This window comes from Erithacus rubecula (assembly GCF_903797595.1).
Source record: "Erithacus rubecula genome assembly, chromosome: 3".
Lineage (NCBI taxonomy): Eukaryota > Metazoa > Chordata > Aves > Passeriformes > Muscicapidae > Erithacus > Erithacus rubecula.
Window position 1 is genome coordinate 791,181 of NC_136689.1, and position 20,716 is coordinate 811,896.

At 61.0% G+C, this 20,716-nt stretch overlaps 3 protein-coding genes across 3 annotated transcripts; 1 reads left to right on the plus strand and 2 right to left on the minus strand.

Moving 5' to 3' along the window:
- Positions 1-343: 343 nt before the first annotated feature.
- Positions 344-7,339, plus strand: LOC306799589 (uncharacterized protein). Its single transcript, XM_079300820.1, has 5 exons — positions 344-518; positions 1,812-2,445; positions 3,393-3,596; positions 5,268-7,097; positions 7,167-7,339. The coding sequence occupies exons 2-4, from the start codon at positions 1,908-1,910 to the stop codon at positions 6,296-6,298; spliced, it is 1,773 nt and encodes a 590-aa protein (XP_079156946.1). The 5' UTR covers positions 344-518; positions 1,812-1,907; the 3' UTR covers positions 6,299-7,097; positions 7,167-7,339.
- A 672-nt stretch (positions 7,340-8,011) lies between these two features.
- LOC306799583 (zinc finger protein 783-like) lies at positions 8,012-12,321 on the minus strand. The gene is given in 8 exon segments (XM_079300810.1): positions 8,012-9,091; positions 9,212-9,334; positions 9,448-9,558; positions 10,121-10,234; positions 10,600-10,726; positions 10,820-11,221; positions 12,065-12,143; positions 12,145-12,321. Coding segments are annotated over 8 exon segments (1,830 nt in total). The 5' UTR covers positions 12,297-12,321; the 3' UTR covers positions 8,012-8,369.
- A 1,674-nt stretch (positions 12,322-13,995) lies between these two features.
- Positions 13,996-17,177, minus strand: LOC306799544 (uncharacterized protein; the record flags this gene model as incomplete). Its single annotated transcript, XM_079300702.1, has 4 exons — positions 13,996-14,213; positions 15,550-15,654; positions 16,177-16,282; positions 16,818-17,177. 4 exons carry the CDS (start codon positions 17,175-17,177, stop codon positions 14,122-14,124), a joined length of 663 nt encoding a protein of 220 aa, XP_079156828.1. The 3' UTR covers positions 13,996-14,121.
- Between the last annotated feature and the right edge of the window lie 3,539 nt (positions 17,178-20,716).

Sequence of the window (20,716 nt, forward strand, 5' to 3'; positions counted from 1 at the left end):
CTCCCGCGGGGCTGTCCATTCCCGCAGGGATGTCCCATTCCGGTGGGATTGTCCCCTCCCTCCAGGTGGGACCTAGTCTGATGTCTCATTCCTGTGAGATGTCCCGGTGGGCTGTCCCGTTCCTGCGGGATGTCCCATTCCGGTGAGATGTCCCCTCCCGCAGGGATGTCCCGTTCCGGTGGGCTGTCCCGGTGTGCCGTCCCGTTCCGGTGGGATATCCCGTTCCGGTGGGCTGTCCCGGTGTGCTGTCCCGTTCCGGTGGGCTGTCCCGGTGTGCCGTCCCCTCCCTCGGGGCTGTCCCGGTGCGCGGTCCCGCCCCGCCCGTGCGCGGCAGTGCCGCCAGGGGGAGCCCGCGGGCGGCGGTGTCGCGCAGGGCCCGCGCCGGCGCTCGGAGGAAATGAAGGCGAGTTCCGCCGAGGCGGGAGCCATTACCCGCCGCCGGAGCTGAGCCCCCCCTCCCGCCGCCGCCGGGGCCCCGCTCCGCGCCCCCCGCGCCCCGCACGCCCGTCCCGGCGCAGGTAAGCGCTGCCCCGGGCCGGGGGGAGCCGGGCGGGCCGGGGGGAGCGGCGGGGCCGTGGCCGGTGCCTGCCCCGCGCCCCCGCCCGCAGCGGGATCCCGAATGGGGGGGGGGCTCGGCGGGGCAGGCCCCGGCCCGGCCGCTTTGTCCCCGGGCACAGGAGCGCGAACAAAGCGGAGGGACGGCTCCCCGGGCCCCGCGGCGGTGGGCGCTGCCGGGGGGCCCCGGGATGAGGAGGGGGCTCGGGGCATGCAAGGGGCGTCGGAGGCACGGCGGGGCTGCGGGCTCTGCGCGGGGCTGCAGCGGCGCTCCCGGGGCTCCGTGGCGGCTGCGGGCGCCATGGGAGGTTGGGGTGGGCGCCCTGGTCTTTGCTGTGCTTCTCATGGGAACTTGAGGTGTGCACACCTGCTCCAGGTGTGCACCACGGCCAAGGGCTTCATCATGGTCTTGGAGCACTTGCTGCGGCCAAGGTTTTTGATATGGTCTCACATTCCTCACGAGGAGTTTGGGGTGTTCACCGTGGTCACGGTGTTCACCATGGCCGAGGTCTTTGCCATGGCCCCAGGGTGCTCGCTGGGAGCTCCAGGTGTGCACCTGGCCGAGGTCTTTGCTGTGTCCGCAAGGTGCTTGCTGGGAGCTTGGGGTGCTCACCGAAGTCAAGGTCTTTTTGGTGGTGCGAGATTCTCACTGGGCTCTTCAGGTGCTCATCATGGCCAAGGTCTTCATTACGGCCTTGCAACACTTGCCATGGCCTTGGTCAAGTGGTGAGCCTTGGTCACGGCCCTCGGGCTCTCACTGTGGCCGTGGGTTTCACCATGACCCCAAGGTCCTCAGCAGGAACTTGAGGTGCTCTCTGGGCTCTTGATGTTCTCACCATGGCCAAGACCCTTGCCAAGGTCTGCTTCTTGCCCAAGATCTTGAGGTGCTCACCATGGCCAGTGCCCCTGGACAGTGCTGTGGCCTCGAGGCCCTGGCTGAGAACCCAAAGTGCTCATCATGCCCAAGACTTTGCCCATCATAGCTAGCATCGCCGTGATCCCCTTGCCATGGCCTCGAGGTGCCCCCATCACCCCGAACCTGTCCCTGAGGTGCTCCTTGGCACCCTGTGAGGCAGCGCTGTGGCCCCCGGGCAGGTCACCAGGACCCCTCACCGCGGTGCCGACGCGCGGCACGGCCACGTCCCTGTCCGCGGCGCCCGCCGGGTGCCTCTGGCTGGAGAGAGCCGGGGGGCCCTCGCCGTCCCCCCGCGCTGCCGCCAGCCACCGCTGCCCTTTCCTTTTCTCTCCCCCCCCAGGTGCTCTCGAGCCGGGCGAGGCGATGCGGTGCGCCCGTGCCGCGTGCTGTGCCGAAGCGGCTCTTTAGATCCTCCCCGGCCCAAGCCTCCCCTGCCATGGAAGCCTCCGGGGCTCTTGCTTCGGCTCCCTCCTCCGCGGCTCCCTCGGGCTCCCGCAGCCCCATGTTCCCCCCAGGAGCTGACAGAGAGGAGTGGGGACCGAGGTTCAATTGTGCCCCTTCCACCTCTGCCGCAGCCTCGCAGGCGATGCCAGCGTCTGGCCGGAAGAGGAAGGCCAACTTCTCCAATGACGAGACCGAGACGCTGGTCTGGAATGTGGTCCGGCATTTCAGCGCCCTGTACGGGTCCGAGGCCCTGCGGGCTCACCCCGTGCGGCGGAAGCAGCTCTGGACCCAAATCCAAAGCCGCGTCAACTTCCTGGGCTACACCGAGCGCTCCATCGACGACCTCAAGCACAAGTGGCGCGACCTGCGGCTGGACGTCAAGAAGAAAATCACCTCCAAGAAGCACCTGCCCGTGAACCGCGCCGGGGGGCCGCTCCACAAGCCGCGCCTCACGCCCCTGGAGAAGATGGTGGCTTCCACCTTCCTGCAGGCCAGCCACGACTCGGAGCCCGAGATCATCCTGGACCCAGGTCAGTGCTGGAGGTTCTGCGGGCAGGGGGTGGTTGGAGCGCTGGCTGGTGTGGGTTGTGGAGAGACTCTGGAGTGTGTGTTGGGATTGCAGCAGAGTTGTGGTCCTGTTGTTACCCAAGTGCCAGTCACAGGGTAGGGAACTGCGTGTGCTGGAATTAAAAATCCTCTGTGGAAATAACCTGGGATTGGTGATTTGTAGAAATCTCAGAGTGGTTTGAGTTGGAAGGGATCTTAAAGCTCACCCTGTGCCATGGGCAGAGACACCTGCTGCTACCCCAGGTTGCTCCAAGCGCTGTCCAGCCTGACCTTGGACACTTCCAGGGATCCAGGGGCAGCCACAGCTTCTCTGGGAAAACCGTGCCAGATCAACAGGATCACCTCAAGCTTTGCAGGAGCATGTCTTTTTTGTTCTTCTCTTCTTTTCTTTAATTTGATGCTGTTTGATCCCAAAGTGGCCTCCCTGGTTTCACTGGGGGCATCATAGGCTCAGTCCACGTGGCCCAGACTCAGCAGTCTCTGTTCCAAACATCAGTTGTGTGTTGAGCACAGGGATCTAGGCTGAAGGAAGAAATCCTGTGTAATGGCATGAAGCTGTGCCAGGGGAGGGTCAGGCTGGAAATCAGGGAAGGGTTCTGGGCACTGCCCAGGCTCCCCAGGGAATGAGCACAGCTCCAACCCTGCCAGAGCTCCAGCAATGTTTGGACTGCACAGAGTGGGATTTTGGGGTGTCTATGCAGGGCCAGGAGTTGGATCAATGATCCTTGTGAGTCCCTCCCAGCTCAGGTTATTCCCCAACCCCACAATTCTCTGGCACCAGGGCATGTCAGCCCCTGGGTGTTCAGGATGGTGCTGGGGCAGGTGCGGCTGAGCGATGGCACGGGGTGTCATCTGTACCTGGGGGCCGCCGTGTCCCCACCAGTGAGGCCACATCCTGTGTGTCCCACAGATCTGTTCTTCCCCGGCGCGTCCAAGCAGCCCTTCATGCACCTGCAGCCCGGCGTGAGCCACCCCAGCATCTACATCGACACCAACGGGCAGCCCTCGGCCCTGCCCGACGTGGAGGGCTCGGCCGCGCCGCGCCTGCCGGGACAGAGCCCCGAGCCCGCCGGCGCCGGGGAGTACGGCCGAGGAGAGGGGCAGGGCGGCGCCGGTACGGCGGGACGGCACGGCCTGGGCTGGAGAGGGGGCTGGGTGGGGATCCTCTGGGAGTGGGGGCTGGGTGGGGATCCACTGGGGCTGGGTGGGGATCCTCTGGGTCTGGGTGGAGATCCACTGGGAGTGGGGTCTGGGTGGAGATCCACTGGGGCTGGGTGGGGATCCTCTGGGAGTGGGGTCTGGGTGGGGATCCACTGGGGCTGGGTGGGGATCCTCTGGGTCTGGGTGGAGATCCACTGGGAGCGGGGTCTGCATGGAGATCTACTGGGTCAGGATAGAGATACACTGGGAACAGGGTCTGAGTGGGGATCAACTGGGTCTGCATGGAGATCCACTGGGAGCGGGGTCTGGGTGGAGATCCACTGGGTCAGAATGGACATCTGCTGGGTCAGGATGGAGATCCACTGGATGTGGAGTTTGGATGGAGATCCACTGGGAGTGGAGTCTAGGTGGGGATCCACTGGGAGTGAGGTCTGCATGGAGATCCACTGGGTGTGGATCTTGGATGGAGATCCACTGGGAGTGGAGTCTAGGTGGGGATCCACTGGGAGTGAGGTCTGGATGGAGATCCACTGGGAGTGGGATCTGGGTGGAGATCCACTGGGTCTGGGTGGAGATCCACTGGGTCTGGATGGAGATCCACTGGGAGTGGGGTATGCATGGAGATCCACTGGGTCAGAATGGAACATCTGCTGGGTCAGGATAGAGATCCACTGGGAGTGGGGTTTGGATAGAGATCCACTTGGTCAGGATAGAGCTCCTCTGGGTCAGGATGGAGATCTGCTGGAAAGTGGGATCAAGATGGAGATACTCTTACAGCAGGGTTTGGCAGTGGGGTTCTGGATGGTGATCTGCTGGGAGGGGAGTGGGGCTGGAGATGCTCTGGGTCGGGTTAGAGATCCGCTGGGTCAGGATGGAAATCTGCTGGGTCAGGGAAGAGATCTACTGGATCAGGATGGAGATGCTCTGGGTTGGAGTCTAGATCTACTGGGTCAGAATGCAGATCTGCTGGAAAGTGTGGGATCTAGGTGGAGATCCTCTAGCAGCAGGGTTTATTTGAAGATCCAGTGGCAGTGGGGTTCTGGATGGGGATCTGCTGGGATTTGAGTCAGGGTAGAGATCCACTGGGTCAGGATGGAGATCCATTGGGTCAGGGTGGAGATCCACTGGGTCAGGATAGAGATCTGCTGGGAAGTGTGGGATTTGCATGGGGATTCTCTGGCAGGAGGGTTTGGTTGAAGATCCAGTGGCAGTGGGGTTCTGGATGGGGATCTGCTGGGAGTGGAGTCAGGATGGAGATCCTCTGACTCAGGATGGAGATCCACTGGGTCAGGATGGAGATCCTCTGACTCAGGATGGAGTTCCACTGGGTCAGGATGGAGATCCTCTGACTTAGGATGGAGATCCTCTGACTCAGGATGGAGATCCACTGGGTCAGGATGGAGATCCATTGGGTCAGGATGGAGATCCTCCGACTTAGGATGGAGATCCTCCAACTCAGGATGGAGATCCACTGGGTCAGGATGGAGATCCACTGGGTCAGGATGGAGATCCTCCGACTCAGGATGGAGATCCGCTGGGTCAGGATGGAGATCCACTGGGATGGAGGGCCTGGGGCCAGGGCATGCCGTGGCTCACCGCAGGTTTCTCTGCTCTTCCCTCGCAGCCGAGTCGGGAGCGGAGCTGCGCACTCCGGACGCGTCGGCCATCTCCCCGTCCCTGCGGAACGACTCCCTGGTCTCCTACGCCTCCATGTCGGAGGAGGAGGAACGGGAAGGCCGGGAGGTGGAGAGGGGCCACGGCGGGGCCGCGGGGATGCAGCCGGGGCCCGAGGCCCCCATGTCCGCGGAGGAGGACATGAAACTGTCCCGCCAGGCCATGCTGATCCGGCGCTGCAGCTCCCAGGGCTCCGTCACTTCCCTGCCCGAGGACTCCCTCAACCCCGCGGACGCTCACTCGGACTGGGGGCACGAGGGCGTGTCCGACCTGCCCGCCCTGGGCCGCGGGCTCGACTCGGCGCATCCCGAGGAGCAGGCGGGGGGCCCGGGCCCGGAGGTGGGCGCCTTGCCCAGGGTACTGATGGGGCCCACCTGGGAGAAGGCTGCGGCGGAGGAGGAGCCGCCGGCGCGCTCCCCGCTGCACGGCGCGCTGACCGAGGAATCGCTGCCCTCCTCCGCCTCCCCGCCGGGAGACGCGCCGGCCGCCGCCGGCCCCGCCCGCGGGCTGGGCTGCTCCCGGCTGCGCGAGGACCGCCGCGACAGCTGGAGGACTAGCATCCATCACCTGCTCGACCTGGAGGAGCAGTGGGACCAGCTGTACCACCAGGAGCTGGCCATGTGGCAGGAGGAACGGGCCACCCAGCGCGAGGAGCGGGCGCGCGACCGCGAGCTGCAGTTCCGCCTGCTCGGCGTCCTCACGGACATCCGCGACGAGCTGCGCTACCTGCGCCAGGAGCGCGCCAGCACCCGCCAGAGCCCGGCCCCGCCGCCCCCCGAGCCCCGCCGCGACCCCAGCCCGCTCCTCGAGCAGCCCAAAGCCGAGCCCAGCTTCCCCGAGCCGCCGGCCGGGAGCGCCGCCTGGGCAGACACCGCCGTGCCCAGCCGGAGCCCCTTCGGTAACCGCGGCCGGGGCCGGCGCCGCGGGCGGCCGCGCGGCTCCGCTTCCCGACACAGACGCCTCTTCCTCACCAACAGCTAGGGGCGGGCGGGAGCCGCTCCGCCACGGACACGGAGAGCCCGCGGCCGCCCCGGCGGGACGGTGCGCGGTGAGGCGGGCGGCACCCGGATGGATCCCCGCGGGGAGGGACCGAGGACAGAGGGCGGGCGGCTCGGAGCGCTCCGGGCGGTGCCCGCCTGTCCCCCGCCTGTCCCCCGGGCCAGCGAGGCGCGGGAGGTGACGCCGCCGTGCTCGCGGGGGACACGTGTGACAGCGCGGCGTGACAGCGCTAGTCCAGTAGGATTTACTACCTGTCGGGGGGTGGGAGTTAGGAACACTTAGTCGCTGACGTGCGAACATTTTATGCAAATCATTTAATGACCTAATTTGCATATAACCATAAAACTTCTGTTAAAAAAGAAAAAAAGCCTCCAAAAAAACCCAGAAATTACGGTTTTGTGTGTGATCTCTGTGTGGGGGTTGGAGCTGGGACAGTGGAGTCGTTTGACCCATGGCTCTGCAGCTCTGAATGGGGACAAGGCCATGTGACAAACGAGCTTCACCCCACTCCTTTGGGGCAGCCCAGCACCCTGGGATCAGGGCTGGGGAACAGGAGCTGTGCTGTCCAGGCTTGGAAACAGCAGCTCTGTGCATCTGGAGAGGGGTGGGGGGGAACGTGGAGGGTCCCCTGCCCAGGAGTATTTGGGGTCCCCAGGAGTGTTTGGGGTCCCCAGGCAGTGTGCAGCATCCCCAGCGAGTTCAGAGGCTCCCCAGCAATGTGCAGGGCCCAGGCAGCCTGACAGGTTCCAGGAGTGTGTAGTGTCCCAAGGCAGTGTCCAGTGTCCCCAGGGAGTGTGGCAGCGTGCAGGGTCCCCAGGAAGTGTCCCAAGTTCCCCAAGAGCGTCCCCAGGGAGTGTGCAGGGTCCCCAAGCATTGTGCAGTGTTCCCAGAGTGCGTGCAGGATTCCCAGGAAGTGTCCAAGGTCCTCAGCAGCTTTTGGGGTCCCCAGGCACGGTGCAGTGTCCTCAGCAGTGCTTGGGGACCCCAGCAGGGTCCCTGCTATCATGCAAGGCCCCTGGACAGTGTGCAGGGTCCCCAGAGAATGTCTGAGGTCCCCACGGCAGATAGTGTCCCCACAGCATTGTGCTGTGTCCCCAGGGCACCCCAGCACTGCACCCCCTGTCTGCCCCCTCCATGTCCAGCCCACATCAGGGTGACAGCACTGCTGAACCCCCTTTGTCCCCTGTGCTGTCCCCTCTCCCAGCCCCCCAGCATCCAGGGCCCCTTGACTGCCACATCCTGCTCGCTGGCAGTTCCTTCCCCCCCAGGTGGGGTGGGACAGGAGGGTGCAGCCCCCAAGGAGGGGACAGTAGGGCAGCAGGAGCTGTGACATTTGCAGGGTCACCCAGCTCTGGTCGTGGCCTCCCAGAAGGATGGTGACACCCAGCTTGGGGACCCCACGGTGCCTGAAAAATGACCCTGGATTCACATGGCTGTGGGGGAAAAAAATTGTGAGAAGCAACTCCTATCCCCAAATCAGAGGTAGGAGGGACCCAGGGATGGGTCGGTGACAGGAGTGGGGGTCTCTACACAGCCCGACCCCCCACACCCCCGGACCCACAACGCTGCCATTCCCACCCCCCCGTGTCCCACCACCACATTCCCACTTCCCCATCCTGCCGCCGCTGCCTTCCCACGGCGCAGGACCCCGGGGCCGGGGCGGGAATGCGGCCACAGAGCACGGGGGGGACCCGCGGCGGGGGTGCTGAAGGCTCTGCAGCCCAGCACGACTTTATTCCGTATCGCTTCGTCCATACAAAACTACACCCCAAGCACTGTACAGCGGGACGGCGCGGGGAGGGGAGCAGTAAAAATAAGCAGCGGGTGGGTGCGAGGGGACAGAGCGGCAGGCGGGGGGTGGCGCGGGGGGGACACGGCGGCGACATTGGGGGGGTGAAGTGTCCGTCCGTGGCGGGGACCTGGGGGCTCGTCCTCCCCCCCGGGGCTCCCCGCGTGCCCCCCGCCCCGGCCGGGCACCTCGGTTTGGTCGGAAGCTGCGTGGCCGGTGGCTGTCCCCGTCCCGGGGGGCTGCCAGTCCGCGGCGGGGTGGCCCCTAATCCCCGGGGGGAAGGATCCCGGGCGGCGGCAGCGGCGGCGGCGCCGCCTCGGCGCTGTGCACCCGCTGGTGATCCTTGAGCGATTCCTTGTAGCGGAAGCTGCGGCCGCAGGCGGGGCACTGGTACGGGCGCTCGCCGGTGTGGATGCGCTGGTGCTTGAGCAGGTTCTGCTTGCGGATGAAGCTCTTGCCGCACTGGGCGCAGGCGAAGGGGCGCTCGCCGGTGTGCAGCCGCTGGTGGTTCTGCAGGTGTTCCTTGCGGCTGTAGCACTTGCCGCACTCGGAGCACTTGTAGGGCCGCTCGCCGCGGTGGATCATCTGGTGCCGCACCAGCCCCGAGTGGCAATTGAAGCTCTTGCCGCACTCGGCGCACGGGTAGGGCCGCTCGGCCGCGTGGCTGCGCTGGTGGATCCGCAGGCTTTTCTTGCCGCTGAAGCTCTTCCCGCACTCGGCGCATCCGTGCGGCCGCTCCTCGGCGGGGCCCGGCGGCGCCGCGGGGACGCTCCCGGTATCGGGACCCGGCTCGGGGCCCGGAGCTTTGCCCAGTCTGTGCTGCGCCGGCAGAGCCACCGCCGCTGGCACCGCCGCCTGTCCCTCGGGGGTCCCGAAGCCCGGGGCGGGGAACAGCAGCTCCCCGGAGCTGCCCGGCAAACCCACCTCCTCGGGGGGCTCGGCGTGGGGGCACCGCTCCTCCGTCTTTACCAACAGCCCCTCGCTGGCTGCAGGGGACAGAGAGACCGGTCAGGTCCACGGGGGACACTGGAGATGTCCCCAAGTCACAGCTCGTCCTGGAGGGATGCTCCCCCCACCCCAGCCCCCCAGGTGAGGGGATCGCTCACCAGGACCAGGGCCCGGGGGCAGCATCTCCCTCTCGGGCAGCTCCCAGGGCTCCCGGACACAGGGCTCTTCCTCCTGCTTGATCCACGACAAGAAGTCGTGTGCTGTGATCAGGGCGTCCGCGCCTGCAGTGGGGGACAGGGACGGCGACAGGGACTCAGCCAAGGGTGCCACACCCTGCTCCGGGGGACGGGGGAGGGAAGGCTCCGGTAAGTGCAGGCTCAGCCCCTGTGCTCACCTGCACAGGGGTCTGGAGGAATCCCCCGCTCCTCAGGGAACTGCTGCTCCCCCACGAAAGCCACCTCCTGCTTGATCCGGGACAGGATGTCGGAGGTGGAGATCAGCGACTCTGTTCACAAGGAGAGACTTGGCCGGGGCCGGGATGGAGCCACACTGTGACCCACGGCCACCACACCCTGCAGTGTGTGACCCCTGCACTCAGGGGACATCCCCATCCCACAGCAGCTATGGACAGCCAACACCCCCAGGGAGCTGTGGGGACAGGTGACTGTGGGACAGCCCTTGGGAATGGGTGACCCTGAGATGGCCCATGGGGACAGGCACAACCCCTGGGAATAGATGACTGTGGCAGAGCTCATTGGGGACAGGTGACAATGGCATGGTTGATGGGGCTGGGTGACTGTGACACAGCCCATGGGCTCTGGCACAACGTGGTGGCAGCAGGGGACACGTGGATCTCCCAGTGATGGATACCCAAGATCTCCAGCACAACAATCACAGGTTTTCTGGGGTCACACAGCAGTTCCCAGTCACAGCTGGAGAACTGGGCCCACTGGGACTGCGACTCTTAGGGAAGGAGGAGAGGCGTTCCTGGGGTGAGGAGGGTGGGGGAACAGGAGACAGTGGGGACAGTGGGGACAGTGGGGACGGGTCCTCCTGCAGTGCCTCACCTGCGCAGGCGTCCGGGGGCAGCTCCCTCTGCTCCAGCTCCCGCTGCTCAGGGACACAGGGCCCGTCCCCGCGCTCACTGCGGGGCTGTGCCTCGCTTCTGGACAGGGCCCCGTCTGCCAGGGACACAGAATGATGTCACCTCATGCCTGTCACCCCCTCCCAGTCACACAGGCTTCAGGGGACACTCTGGGGACACACCAGGCTGCAGTGTCCCTCCTGGCAGAGAACATGCCTAAATCCCACAGCAGCTCCATGCTGGACACTGAGGTCCTGGGGGACAAGGACTGTGGCAGCACTGGCATGGCACAGTGTGTCACCCTGTCCCCACACACAGTATAAGCCATCCCTCTGGAATGGGTGGTCCCAGGACACGGTAAGTGCCACCACCGGCCACTGACAGGGAACCAGGGACATTGGGGACCCACTGAGGAGACACAGCCATTGCTCCCGCCAGGAAAGGGGGAAAAGGGACATTTACCCAGGGACAGCAAAGCCTCATAGTTCTCCTTCACCAGGTTGTTGTACAGCTCTTTCTGCCACTCCTCCAGGTTCTTCCACTCCTCCGCTGAGAAGTAGACGGCGATGTCAACAAATGTCACTGGCACCTGTGGGGACAAGAACCCCCTGCTCAGCAGTGCCCACTCCCCAGGGAAGCTCACAGTCCCCCCACTGTCCTGCAGCCCCCTGGGACACCTTACCTTGGGGACCTCTCCCCGGGGGCCAGGGGGCAGCCGCAGCACCCAGAAGTTCCTGTTCTTCAGGAGATTCTCCACGTTCTCCAGGCGCCGCTGGAGCAGCCCGTACTCCTGGATGAGTGTGCCCAGCACGGCCCACTTGCTCTCCAGCTGGTTCCCAAACTCCATGGCTGTCTTCTCACAGTCCAGCAGCTTCTTCTCGGCCGTGCCAGAGCGGCCCTCCAGGCTGAGCAGGCGGGTGGCCAGGAGGTCGATCTTCCTCTCCATGGCCTGCACCGTGGCCACCACGGTCCAGAGCGAGGCCTCGGCGGAGTGGAGCTGCGCCTCCCGCACGTGCGCCCGCTCCGGCAGCAGCGGCGGCTGCAGCGGCATCAGGTGAGGCGCCTCCATGTTCCACTCCTGCACCTGGGCCACCGGGGGGGCACCAGTGGGAGGAGGCCCACGGTCACCCCCTGGAGCCTCTGTTCCCCATTTCCAGGGCTTTTGGCCACCAGCAGCCCCAGAAGTGCAGGGGATCCCTGAGTGGGATGCCCACCGGCCCGAGGGGACAGTGAGTGGCAGTCCTAGGTGGCCATGGGGTCAATGGCCATCTCTGTCCCCTTGGAACACTTGCCAGAACTAGGCAGGTCACCGTGGTGACCCCCTCCCGACTTGTCACCCCAATTGCCAATCCCTTGGGAGCCATTCCTGGGTCTGCCCGGGCTGGAACCCACTCGGGAGGATGGGGCTGGGTGGGCAGGAAGCAGCCAGGGCAAATCTGGACCTTGGGGACATAAAAGGACGTGCCAGGACAGAGACGCCTGGGGAGTCCCTGGGCTGAAGCCTGCTCAGAGCATCCCAGGGCACCCTGGGGCATCCCGGGGCATGGGGATATCCCGGGACAGAGGTGCCTGGGGACAGGCAGGGAACACACGGGCATCCCGGGTCAGCGGGACATCCCGGGAGCACTGGGGCCACCGCGGGTCGCGCCCCTGGGGACATCCCGGGGCACCCCGAGGGCACGTGGACATCCCGGGTCAGCATCCCGGGGACGCACGGACATTCCGGGGCAGGGGTGCTCAGCCACATCCCGGGGCACCGGGGCCACCGCGGCTCTGCTCCCCGGAGGTGGCGGGGCCCCGCGGGCTGGGGGTGCCGGAGGGTCCCGGCCGCGGCGCACGGGCCGGACCGGGCGGCGGCGGGAGCGGGGCGGGCGGGGCGGCTCCGCCTGCGGCCGTGCCCGGTGCCGGTGCCCCGGGCCGCGCTTACCTGGGCGGGCGCCCACTCGGCCATGGCCCCGCGGAGCTGGGCCGGGCCCCGGCGGCCGCGGCCGGGGCTGGGGCTGGGGCTGGGCTCGGGGCCGGGCGGCGGCGGCGGCGAGCGCGGAGCGGGGCCGGGCCGGGCCGGGGCCGGGAGCGGGGCCGGGGCCGCTGTCGGTGCCTGCGCACGGGCCGGGCCCCGCCGCCCCGCCGAGCAGCCACGGGCAGCCGGGGAATCGCATCCGCCTCCTCCGGGCTGGGCGGCAGCGGGCGGGGAGCGGCGGCAGCGCGGAGCGCCGAGCACTGCCGCCTACCGGCACCGGGAGCGGCTCCGCCACCGGCGCGGCCCCGGTACCGCCACCGGCACCGCCACCAGCACCCACACCGGCACTGAGAGCGGCTCTGCCGCCGGCACTGGCACTGCCACAGTCCGCTGGCACCGGCAGTGCCTCCGCCACGGCCGCGGGTACCGGCACTGCCACTCTCGGTGGCCCCGGGGCACCGGCACCTCCAGCACCGACACCGGCACCAGCAGCGGCGTTGGCACCGCCATGGGCGTTGATATGGGCTCTGCCACCGGCACCAGTCTCGGCATCCACATCAGCACCGACGCTGACACGAGCGGGGGTGACATTGGAGTGAATTTTGGGAACACCGATTTGGGTGGCACCGAGGGTCAGGATCCCCGGAGGGAGAGGACGTGGCCACCCGCAGCAGGACCCCCGTCCTGGCCAGATCATCGTAGGGGGACATTCCGGTTTTGGGAACCACCCTGAGTGCTCATCCTGACCCTGGAACCTTTCGTTTGAACCGTGCCAGGGCTGGGGCTGGTGCCAGGCCAGGGAAAAGCGCTACGGTCCCACCTTGCGGGGATTATCCCGGCAAGATCTCCTCTAGTGCTCGGTGTTCTGGGCTGCCCTGGGTTGGACAGGGAGTGGGATGACTCTTGCCCCGGGGGAAGGCAGGGCAGTGGCACAGGAGGGGTTAATGGGCTGAGCAGCGTCACAGCAGCCAGAGCAGCCATTTCCCTCAGGATGTCATCGCTCCCTGTCCCCTCCAGCACTGTGTCCCTCAGCTGGGACACCCCAAGCCCCCCAGGCCCTGCCACACGGCCCCAGGGCCGAGCCTTTTTCATGAAGACGTTTTCTACAATATCCAATTCAAATATGAGTTGATTTCTAATTTTAATTTCCAATTTTCCTCTCACTGTTCCCTGGGAACAGAGCCCAACCCTCCTAGGCTGTCCCCTCCTGTCAGGGAGTTGTGCAGAGCCAGAAGTTCCCCCTGAGCCTCCTTTTCTCCAGGCTGAGCCCCTTTCCAGCTCCCCCAGCCTCTGAGGTTTCCTCCTCTCAGCCATGGATTCACCTGCTGCCAGCACAGACAGGGTTTGCTTGGTTTATTCCTAAATTTTCCAAGCATCTCTTATATTTCCCTTGGGATGTCAGTTCCTCCTGGGAGAAGCTTTGATCCCCAGGACAGCACCTGCTGAAGATCCCACTCTGTGGCAGTGGGGAGTTAAAGCTGGGTCTGACACAGCAGCTCTGCCCCATCAGGAGGGAGGAACACCAAGCAACACTCTTCTATCACCAACTCTTGCTGATGGAAAAGTGTTTAAACACAATGAAAAAGTTTTACGTAGTTTTTGGGGGGTTTTTTTGTCTCATTTTACCCCAGGGATGAATTTTATTGTTCTCAGAAGTTGTTCTTCTGCACAGGTGCCCAGAGCAGCTGTGGCTGCCCCTGGATCCCTGGAAGTGTTCATGGCCAGGTTGGATGGGGCTGGGAACATCCTGGGACAGTGGGAGATGTCCCTGCCATAGATTGGGGTGGGAATAGGATGATCCTTAAACTCCCTTCCAAACCAAACAAACTCCCAAGACTTTACTTATGAAAACAATGAGAAGACAGTGCCAAAAGGTTTTTGGGACATTATTCCTGTACCTGGGATGGGCAGGATGGTTTGGGGCCGAGTGTATTTTCCCAATCCTGCACAGAACTCCTGGAACTCCAGCACAGCACCAGCTGGGTGTTCTCTGCTGTTTCTCTGGGCTGCTGAGCCCAGAGACTTCATTCCAGCTGGAGTCTGTGCCTGAGGACACCCCTCCAACTGGAGGCAACACATTTTCCCTCTTGGCACTCAACCTGAATATTCAAAAATGCTGTAAACCACCAGCACATGGGGAGAAAACACAAAATCTGTATGTGCTGCCTCCACAGGCTCCCCCTCCTCTCCTCTCACCTTCTCCCTGCTGCATTTCCACTTCCCAGAGGAAAATCACTGACACACTGTACACACATTTAAAATATATCCATTCTTTTCTTCTCCCCAGAATTTCAGAAACCAAAGCAGCATCTCACCCCACAGGAAAACATGGGGTCAGTATAAAAATAGAATCCAAAACCACAGTTAGTTCTGCAGGTACAGTAATGGGAGAGCAGCTAAAGTGGGGAAATAATGCCTGGAATCATGTTACAATCCCATTCTAAATTCTTCCATTTTTCATCCCTGAAAACTTCCAGTGTTTCCCTGTGCTACTCTGGATGCTCTCCAGCACGTGTTATTTGGTGCACCACATTTTTTAAAGCCCCTTTTCATGCTGCTCCAAGGAGGAGCAATGACACCAACAATCCATGTCCTGGTCAGCACCAAACTGAACCAGAACTCGATTCACTTTGGCAAAACCGCCCTCAGATCCCGACTGTGGGCAGAGTGGGATTTTTGAGTGCTGAGAGCACACTCCTAGTCCAGGCAGGCAGGGAGTGCAGGAATGTGCTCCGAGGGGGCCGGGGAGGGCGGCGCTGGCGGCGGCAGGCGCGCCGGTGCCGCAGCAGGTGCGCGTGCCGCGCAAAGCTCTGCCCGCACTCGGTGCAGATGAACCACGGCACCGCCGCCCCCTCGGGCTCGCCCTGGTGGTCCAGCAGGAACTGCTTGAACTCATCCACCTCCTGCCCTGCCAGCACGCTGCTGCTGCAGCTCCCTGTTCCCATGAGGTTGGCTGGGTTTGTGGCCGGGTTTGTGGCTGGGTTTGTGGATGGGTTTGTGGATGGGTTTGTGGCTGGGTTTGTGGCTGGGTTTGTGGCTGGGTTTGTTGTTAGGTTTGTGGATGGGTTTGTGGCTGGGTTTGTTGTTGGGTTTGTGGTTGGGTTTGTGGATGGGTTTGTGGCTGGGTTTGTTGTTAGGTTTGTTGTCGAGGTTTCCCCCTGGTCCAAGTGGTGGCAGTGGGATGCTTGGGATGCTCCTCCTGAGGATGATCCATGCAGCTGTGTGCCTCCTGCAGACTGGATTGTACCACCACGGCCTGCAATGAGGAGATTCCAAACATTCCCACAAACACAAATCTCCAAAGGACAATTCCCCCCATTCACTGCTTCTGGATAAAACATCATAGTTTTGGGTTTAAAAAAAACCAACAAACAGGGATGATCTGGAATGCCCCATCCCTCCAATCCTAGCAATTTCAAAGTGCTGTCAATGAATTCCCAAACACCACACACCTGTGCTGAGGCTGGCAGGAATTTTCCTTCTCTCCAAATGCCACGGATCCTTGACCTGCCCCACCTGTCCTACTGGGATATGGGTTTTGGGAACAAGGAACAAGTCTGAACAAGGAACAGAAAAAGCATGGAAATGATAGTTATTAATATTTTCCCCCAGAAAATTCCTGCATCACTAATTCTCTAAAGAGCATCTCTGTTATTCCAGGAAAACTCAATGAGGAGGGAGCAGCAGCAGCTGCCCCGGTGGCTAAAAGGGTGACTGGGATGCAGGCGAACAGGATTTGTGCTCCATCTTTTATAAAATATTCCAGAAATTACACCCAGAAGGTTGAAGATTAAATGTTGGAAAGTGGAAGGTCTCAGATTTGAGCCTTAACCCCAAATTCAGCTGCCTGGTGCCGGGTTTTATGGTTCAGTCCTGTCTTTTTCCCAGTTAATTCCTCCTTGTGCAACGCCCCCAGTTTCAGTAGATTCTTCTAGGAATCAGTCCAAGGAATTACCTGAATGCTGAGGAGCCAGGGAGGCCTCACAGATTCAGATTTAAAGTATCAGATCCAGGGATTTGAGGAGTGACAAGAGGCAGGCCAGAGCCAGAGTGTGTCCCTTTGGAAAGGGAAAACTGACCTCTTCCCATTGTGATGACAGATCCATATTTCTCCTTCAGCAATTGCTTATGAAATTCATTCTGCCAATCCTCCAGACGTGGCCACTGAGGAAGCATCTCAGGATTCTAAAAAGCAAAATGTTCCACAGTCAGGGGAACTGTGAATCCCTGAAAACCCTCTTATTCCAACAGTTTAAACCCGTGGGCACCTTCCAGCTGCTCCCAGCGATGTCTGTGCTATGTGTAAGCAGCATATTAATGAAGGATTTTACATAAGAACCTTCTACTGTTAATCCAGAATGAGAAAAAAGGCTTTAAAGCGATGTGACTCAGCCAGAACAATGATTTGCTCCAACAACTGGGTCAGAAATTAGTCATAAAAAACAGATATCCGTGGTCAGCATCCACGCCCAGCCCCCTCAGGGAATGTGGCTTTCCCTTCAATGAAAAAATAAAATAATTCAGTGTTTTAAGTAAACCCTGAGGCAGTGCCACGATCTGTCAGACTGGAAAATCTCCTCCCTTCTAATGAAAGCATATTATTAGTGAATAACAATATTATTATTAATTAAACCCTCTAAGGGCTATTTTTCCCAAGCTGCTTTAGATGCAAATCCGCCCATGAATTTAATTTATTCCCGCTCCCCAACCCCTCAATTACCCTGCAGGGCTCGGAATTGCGCATCCGTTTTCGGTTTTTGCTGCTGGTGCTGAAGCCCTGGGGGGTCCCCACCAGCCAGGTGCCATCCATGGCCAGGATGAATTTGTTGGGAACAGCTTCCTTCAGCAGGCGCCGCCTCTTGCCGATTTTCAGGGGGTCATTCTTGAAGGAGCTCTCCTCGAAATGCTCCGAGCACACGCTCTGGTACCTGGAGGGGGTCTCCATGTCCCTGCCCATGTTTTGGATCCACTGCCTCAGGAGGGGTTTGTTTTGTAAGGGGAATCCATAAAAACTGACCGAGCTGTTTTTGTAGATGCCGCTGGTGGCGTTGTGGCAGTTCAGGGCAGCGCAGTAACCCATGGTCAGCGGGGGGAAAAGCCAAAAAAACACACCAGGGAGGAAGTTTAGGGAGTTCCTAATCAACCTCGGTCCCAAGCAGGTCTAAATTTCTCCAAAAACCTCGTGGTTTTGGCAAAGAGGAGGAGCTGAAGTGAAACACGGGACTGAAGTTCCCACAGAGAGGAGCCAGGTCTGTCCCAACGGCTTTAAGTCAACGATCTGAAAAGGGAAAAAAGCTTTAAAATCAGCTTAATGCTCCTGAATATGCAGATTTACATTTTATTAACCCCTGTGGTATGCACACATTGTTTATTTGTGTATCCACGAGCTGCAAAGGTTATTCAGCCCACAGCAAAGGGCTGAGAGACAAATAATTCCCAAAAAATAAAAGTTTGGGTTGTGATATCCTCCATCATATCAGAGGAGAGTCTCAGGGGTGTCAAGCAGTGAGGAGATCTTTGGACAGGAACATTGAAAAGGGGAATAAACCATCCAGGGATCCTGCTCTAAAGAGGAGATCCCAAGGTTTGAGGATGCCCGTGGTTAAAATGGATCAAGGATCAGAAGTTAAAAAAAATCTCACAGAGCTTGATTATTGAATTAAACATGGAAATTGGTATTTTTGCCCTTTTCTTGTGGTAATAAGAGAAATAAAAGAATAAAAAGAGAAAGGGAGATCAGATGGGAGAGGGAAGGAAATCACTAATCCTGGCTCCAGCACTGATCCGTCCTAAGGGCACATTTTCACACCCTGGAATCTTCCCCTCCCTGGAATTAGGTTTTCCCTTTTTTCATGTAAATGAGTGAGAATGAACAGTCCCCTTCTGCCAGAGCTTTCTGGAAAGGGTCAATCTTTCCTGACCCATTCCTGAGAGGAACGTCGCATTTGCCTTTACAAACAAACTGCAGGTTTGCTGATAAATGAAATTGGATATTGGAAGATGAAAGCAGCAATGGGGAAAAACTATGAATTCTATAAGAATTAAAAATTAAAAGGGAGGGTTATACATTAGAGGGTAATCTCAGGTGTCAGGCTCTCAAGTACCTCAGCCTATGGGGAAAGAGAGGGAAATGCGGTTGGGAAATTGGGATAAAAGAATGCTGCATCCTCCAAAATTCTGAGAGATCCCAAGGGAATGCCCCATGGCCTCTCCCTTTATTCGAATAAACCTCTGGTGTTTATGGATTAATTTTCCTGACAAACTGAAAGGGAGAAGGGATATTGGGAAGGAATTCCTGGCTGGAGGGTGGGGAGGTCCTGGCACAGGGTGCCCAGAGAAGCTGTGGATGTTCCCTGAAGTCTCCATGGCCAGTTTGGACTTGGAGCATCCTGGGATAGAGGAAGGTGTCGCTGCCCACGGCAGGTCGGGCTTTAAAGTCCTTTTCAGCACGGCTCTGCAGCCCCACACGAGCCCCGGCGCCTCCCGCTCAGCGCCACGCTGCGCCGCCATCTTCCTCCCCCTCAGCCGCGCCTAGCCGCAGCAGCCAATCACAGGCGGCGCCGGGCAGCAGCGACCAATCACAGCTCAGCCCCAGCCACTCCCCCACGCCATTGGCCCGCCGCGTCCGCCCAGCCTCCTGTGCGCGGTGGCCACCACGAGGGGAGGACGGGAGGAGCGCTCATCCCCATTGGTCAGCGCGCGGGGAAAGCAAGGCGCTGATTGGGCGAGGCGAGAAGGGAGGCGGAGATGGGGTGCGGCGTCGGCTCGTTGTCATGGCAACGGCGCGGGGCCGAAACTGAGGAGCTTCCGCCGAGCACCGGCCGCGGGTCGGGACTAGAGAACCGGGATTCCCTTACCGAGCACCGGCCGCGGGTCGGGACTAGAGAACCGGGACTCCCTCTCCGAGCACCGGCCGCGGGTCGGGACTAGAGAACCGGGACTCCCATACCGAGCACCGGCCGCGGGTCGGGACTAGAGAATCGGGACTCCCTTACCGAGCACCGGCCGCGGGTCGGGACTAGAGAACCGGGACTCCCTCTCCGAGCACCGGCCGCGGGTCGGGACTAGAGAACCGGGATTCCCTCTCCGAGCACCGGTGGCACGCGGGATTCGCCCGGAGCGCGGTCCCGGGCCGGGGGAACGAAGGGACTCCCCCGCCTTGGATGGCAGGCGGACCCCGGGACCAGCCCCCGCCTCCCCGACCCTTTCTTCCCAATACAAAGATGCCCTGAAACCTGGGATTTGGGGGGGTAGCAGCCTCTGAACTCCTCCTCTGGCTTCAGCCTCGCTCTTTCCTTCCCCTCCCGCCGCAGAACGACCCGTGGTATTTGACAATTTTAATTAAAACCCCTGAAATATCCAGCCAACGAATCAAACATCCGGACAAAACTAAACAGAAACACGCACGCCAATAAAGTTTCTTTAAGGAAAAGGAGCTCTAACCTCACACGGGCTCTTTCCCAACTCAGACAACTCTGTTTCTCTATTTTTCCCCAGTACGTCACCGACAAAGCGACAGGTGACAAATCTAGATTCTTATTAGTAAAAGGAATAAATCGTGTCCTTACAAGGCCACGACACGTCCGACTCAATCCCTGAGGAGCCGTGAACACGAGCAAAAGGTCTCTGAAGGATGTTGAACGAGCAGCGCCGTGTCCCGCTCCAAAGGGAAGGGAAGTTCCTCGGGCATGGAGATGCCCGGGGTCCAAAAGGAACGCCAGGGGGTCCCAAAAGAGCTACGAGGTTTGATTAGTAAATTATACACTTAGCATGGAGATTAGGATGAGTTACCCCTTATCTGCTATTAGTAAATTAAAAAGGAAGGAGGGGAGAGGTGAGAGAACATCACCAGCCCTGGTTCCAGCGGCGATCCAGATGTGCAGGGTGGGCACGATCCCAAGGATGCTGTGGGGGCACATTCTTATGGGTAACTGTTCCCCGCCCCGGGATCGGGTTTCCCATTTCCCATGCAAATGAGGGAGTGTGCGCAGTTCTGCCGCTGGACCTTTCTGGAATTGGGTCGGAGGGCTTTGAGGGGTTGTGGTGGTCCCGATTCTCCCCTGCAGATCTCGCTGTCCCGCTGTGTTTGTCCAGTGCTGTGTCTCTGCGGCCGGGGAGGAGCTGGAACAGCGCTGCCCCCCAAGCACATCCTGTTAACTCCTGTTCCTTATCACTGCTCGGGACACAGCCTTAACTCCTTGCAGTCCCGGCTGCCACAACTGCACAGAGTAAGATCCGCTTGTGTGCCCTGAAGAACGGGATGGAAACTCGGGGTGATCCCGAGAACCGGGGGAAATACACGCTTTATCTCCTCCCACAGCCCCTGAATCTCCTGGAGATGCAGCGGGAAATAGCTCCTGAAAAAAGATCCCGTTCGGCATGATCCAGGTTGATTGGCAAGAGCATCCTGGAGGCTGTGGAGGGAGGGAAACAATCCGGAGCCCCAGGGGCCGAGAACTGCCTGACTTTTCCATAACAAAGGGAACAGTGAGGGACAGGCAGGGACACAGCAGGAGCCGATCATCCCACACCTTCTGTTAGGCTGTGAGGTGAGAAAAGCCCGGGGAGGGGGTGGAATTTCTTTGTTTGGGGTCCCTCCTTGGAGGCACCACCCTGAAC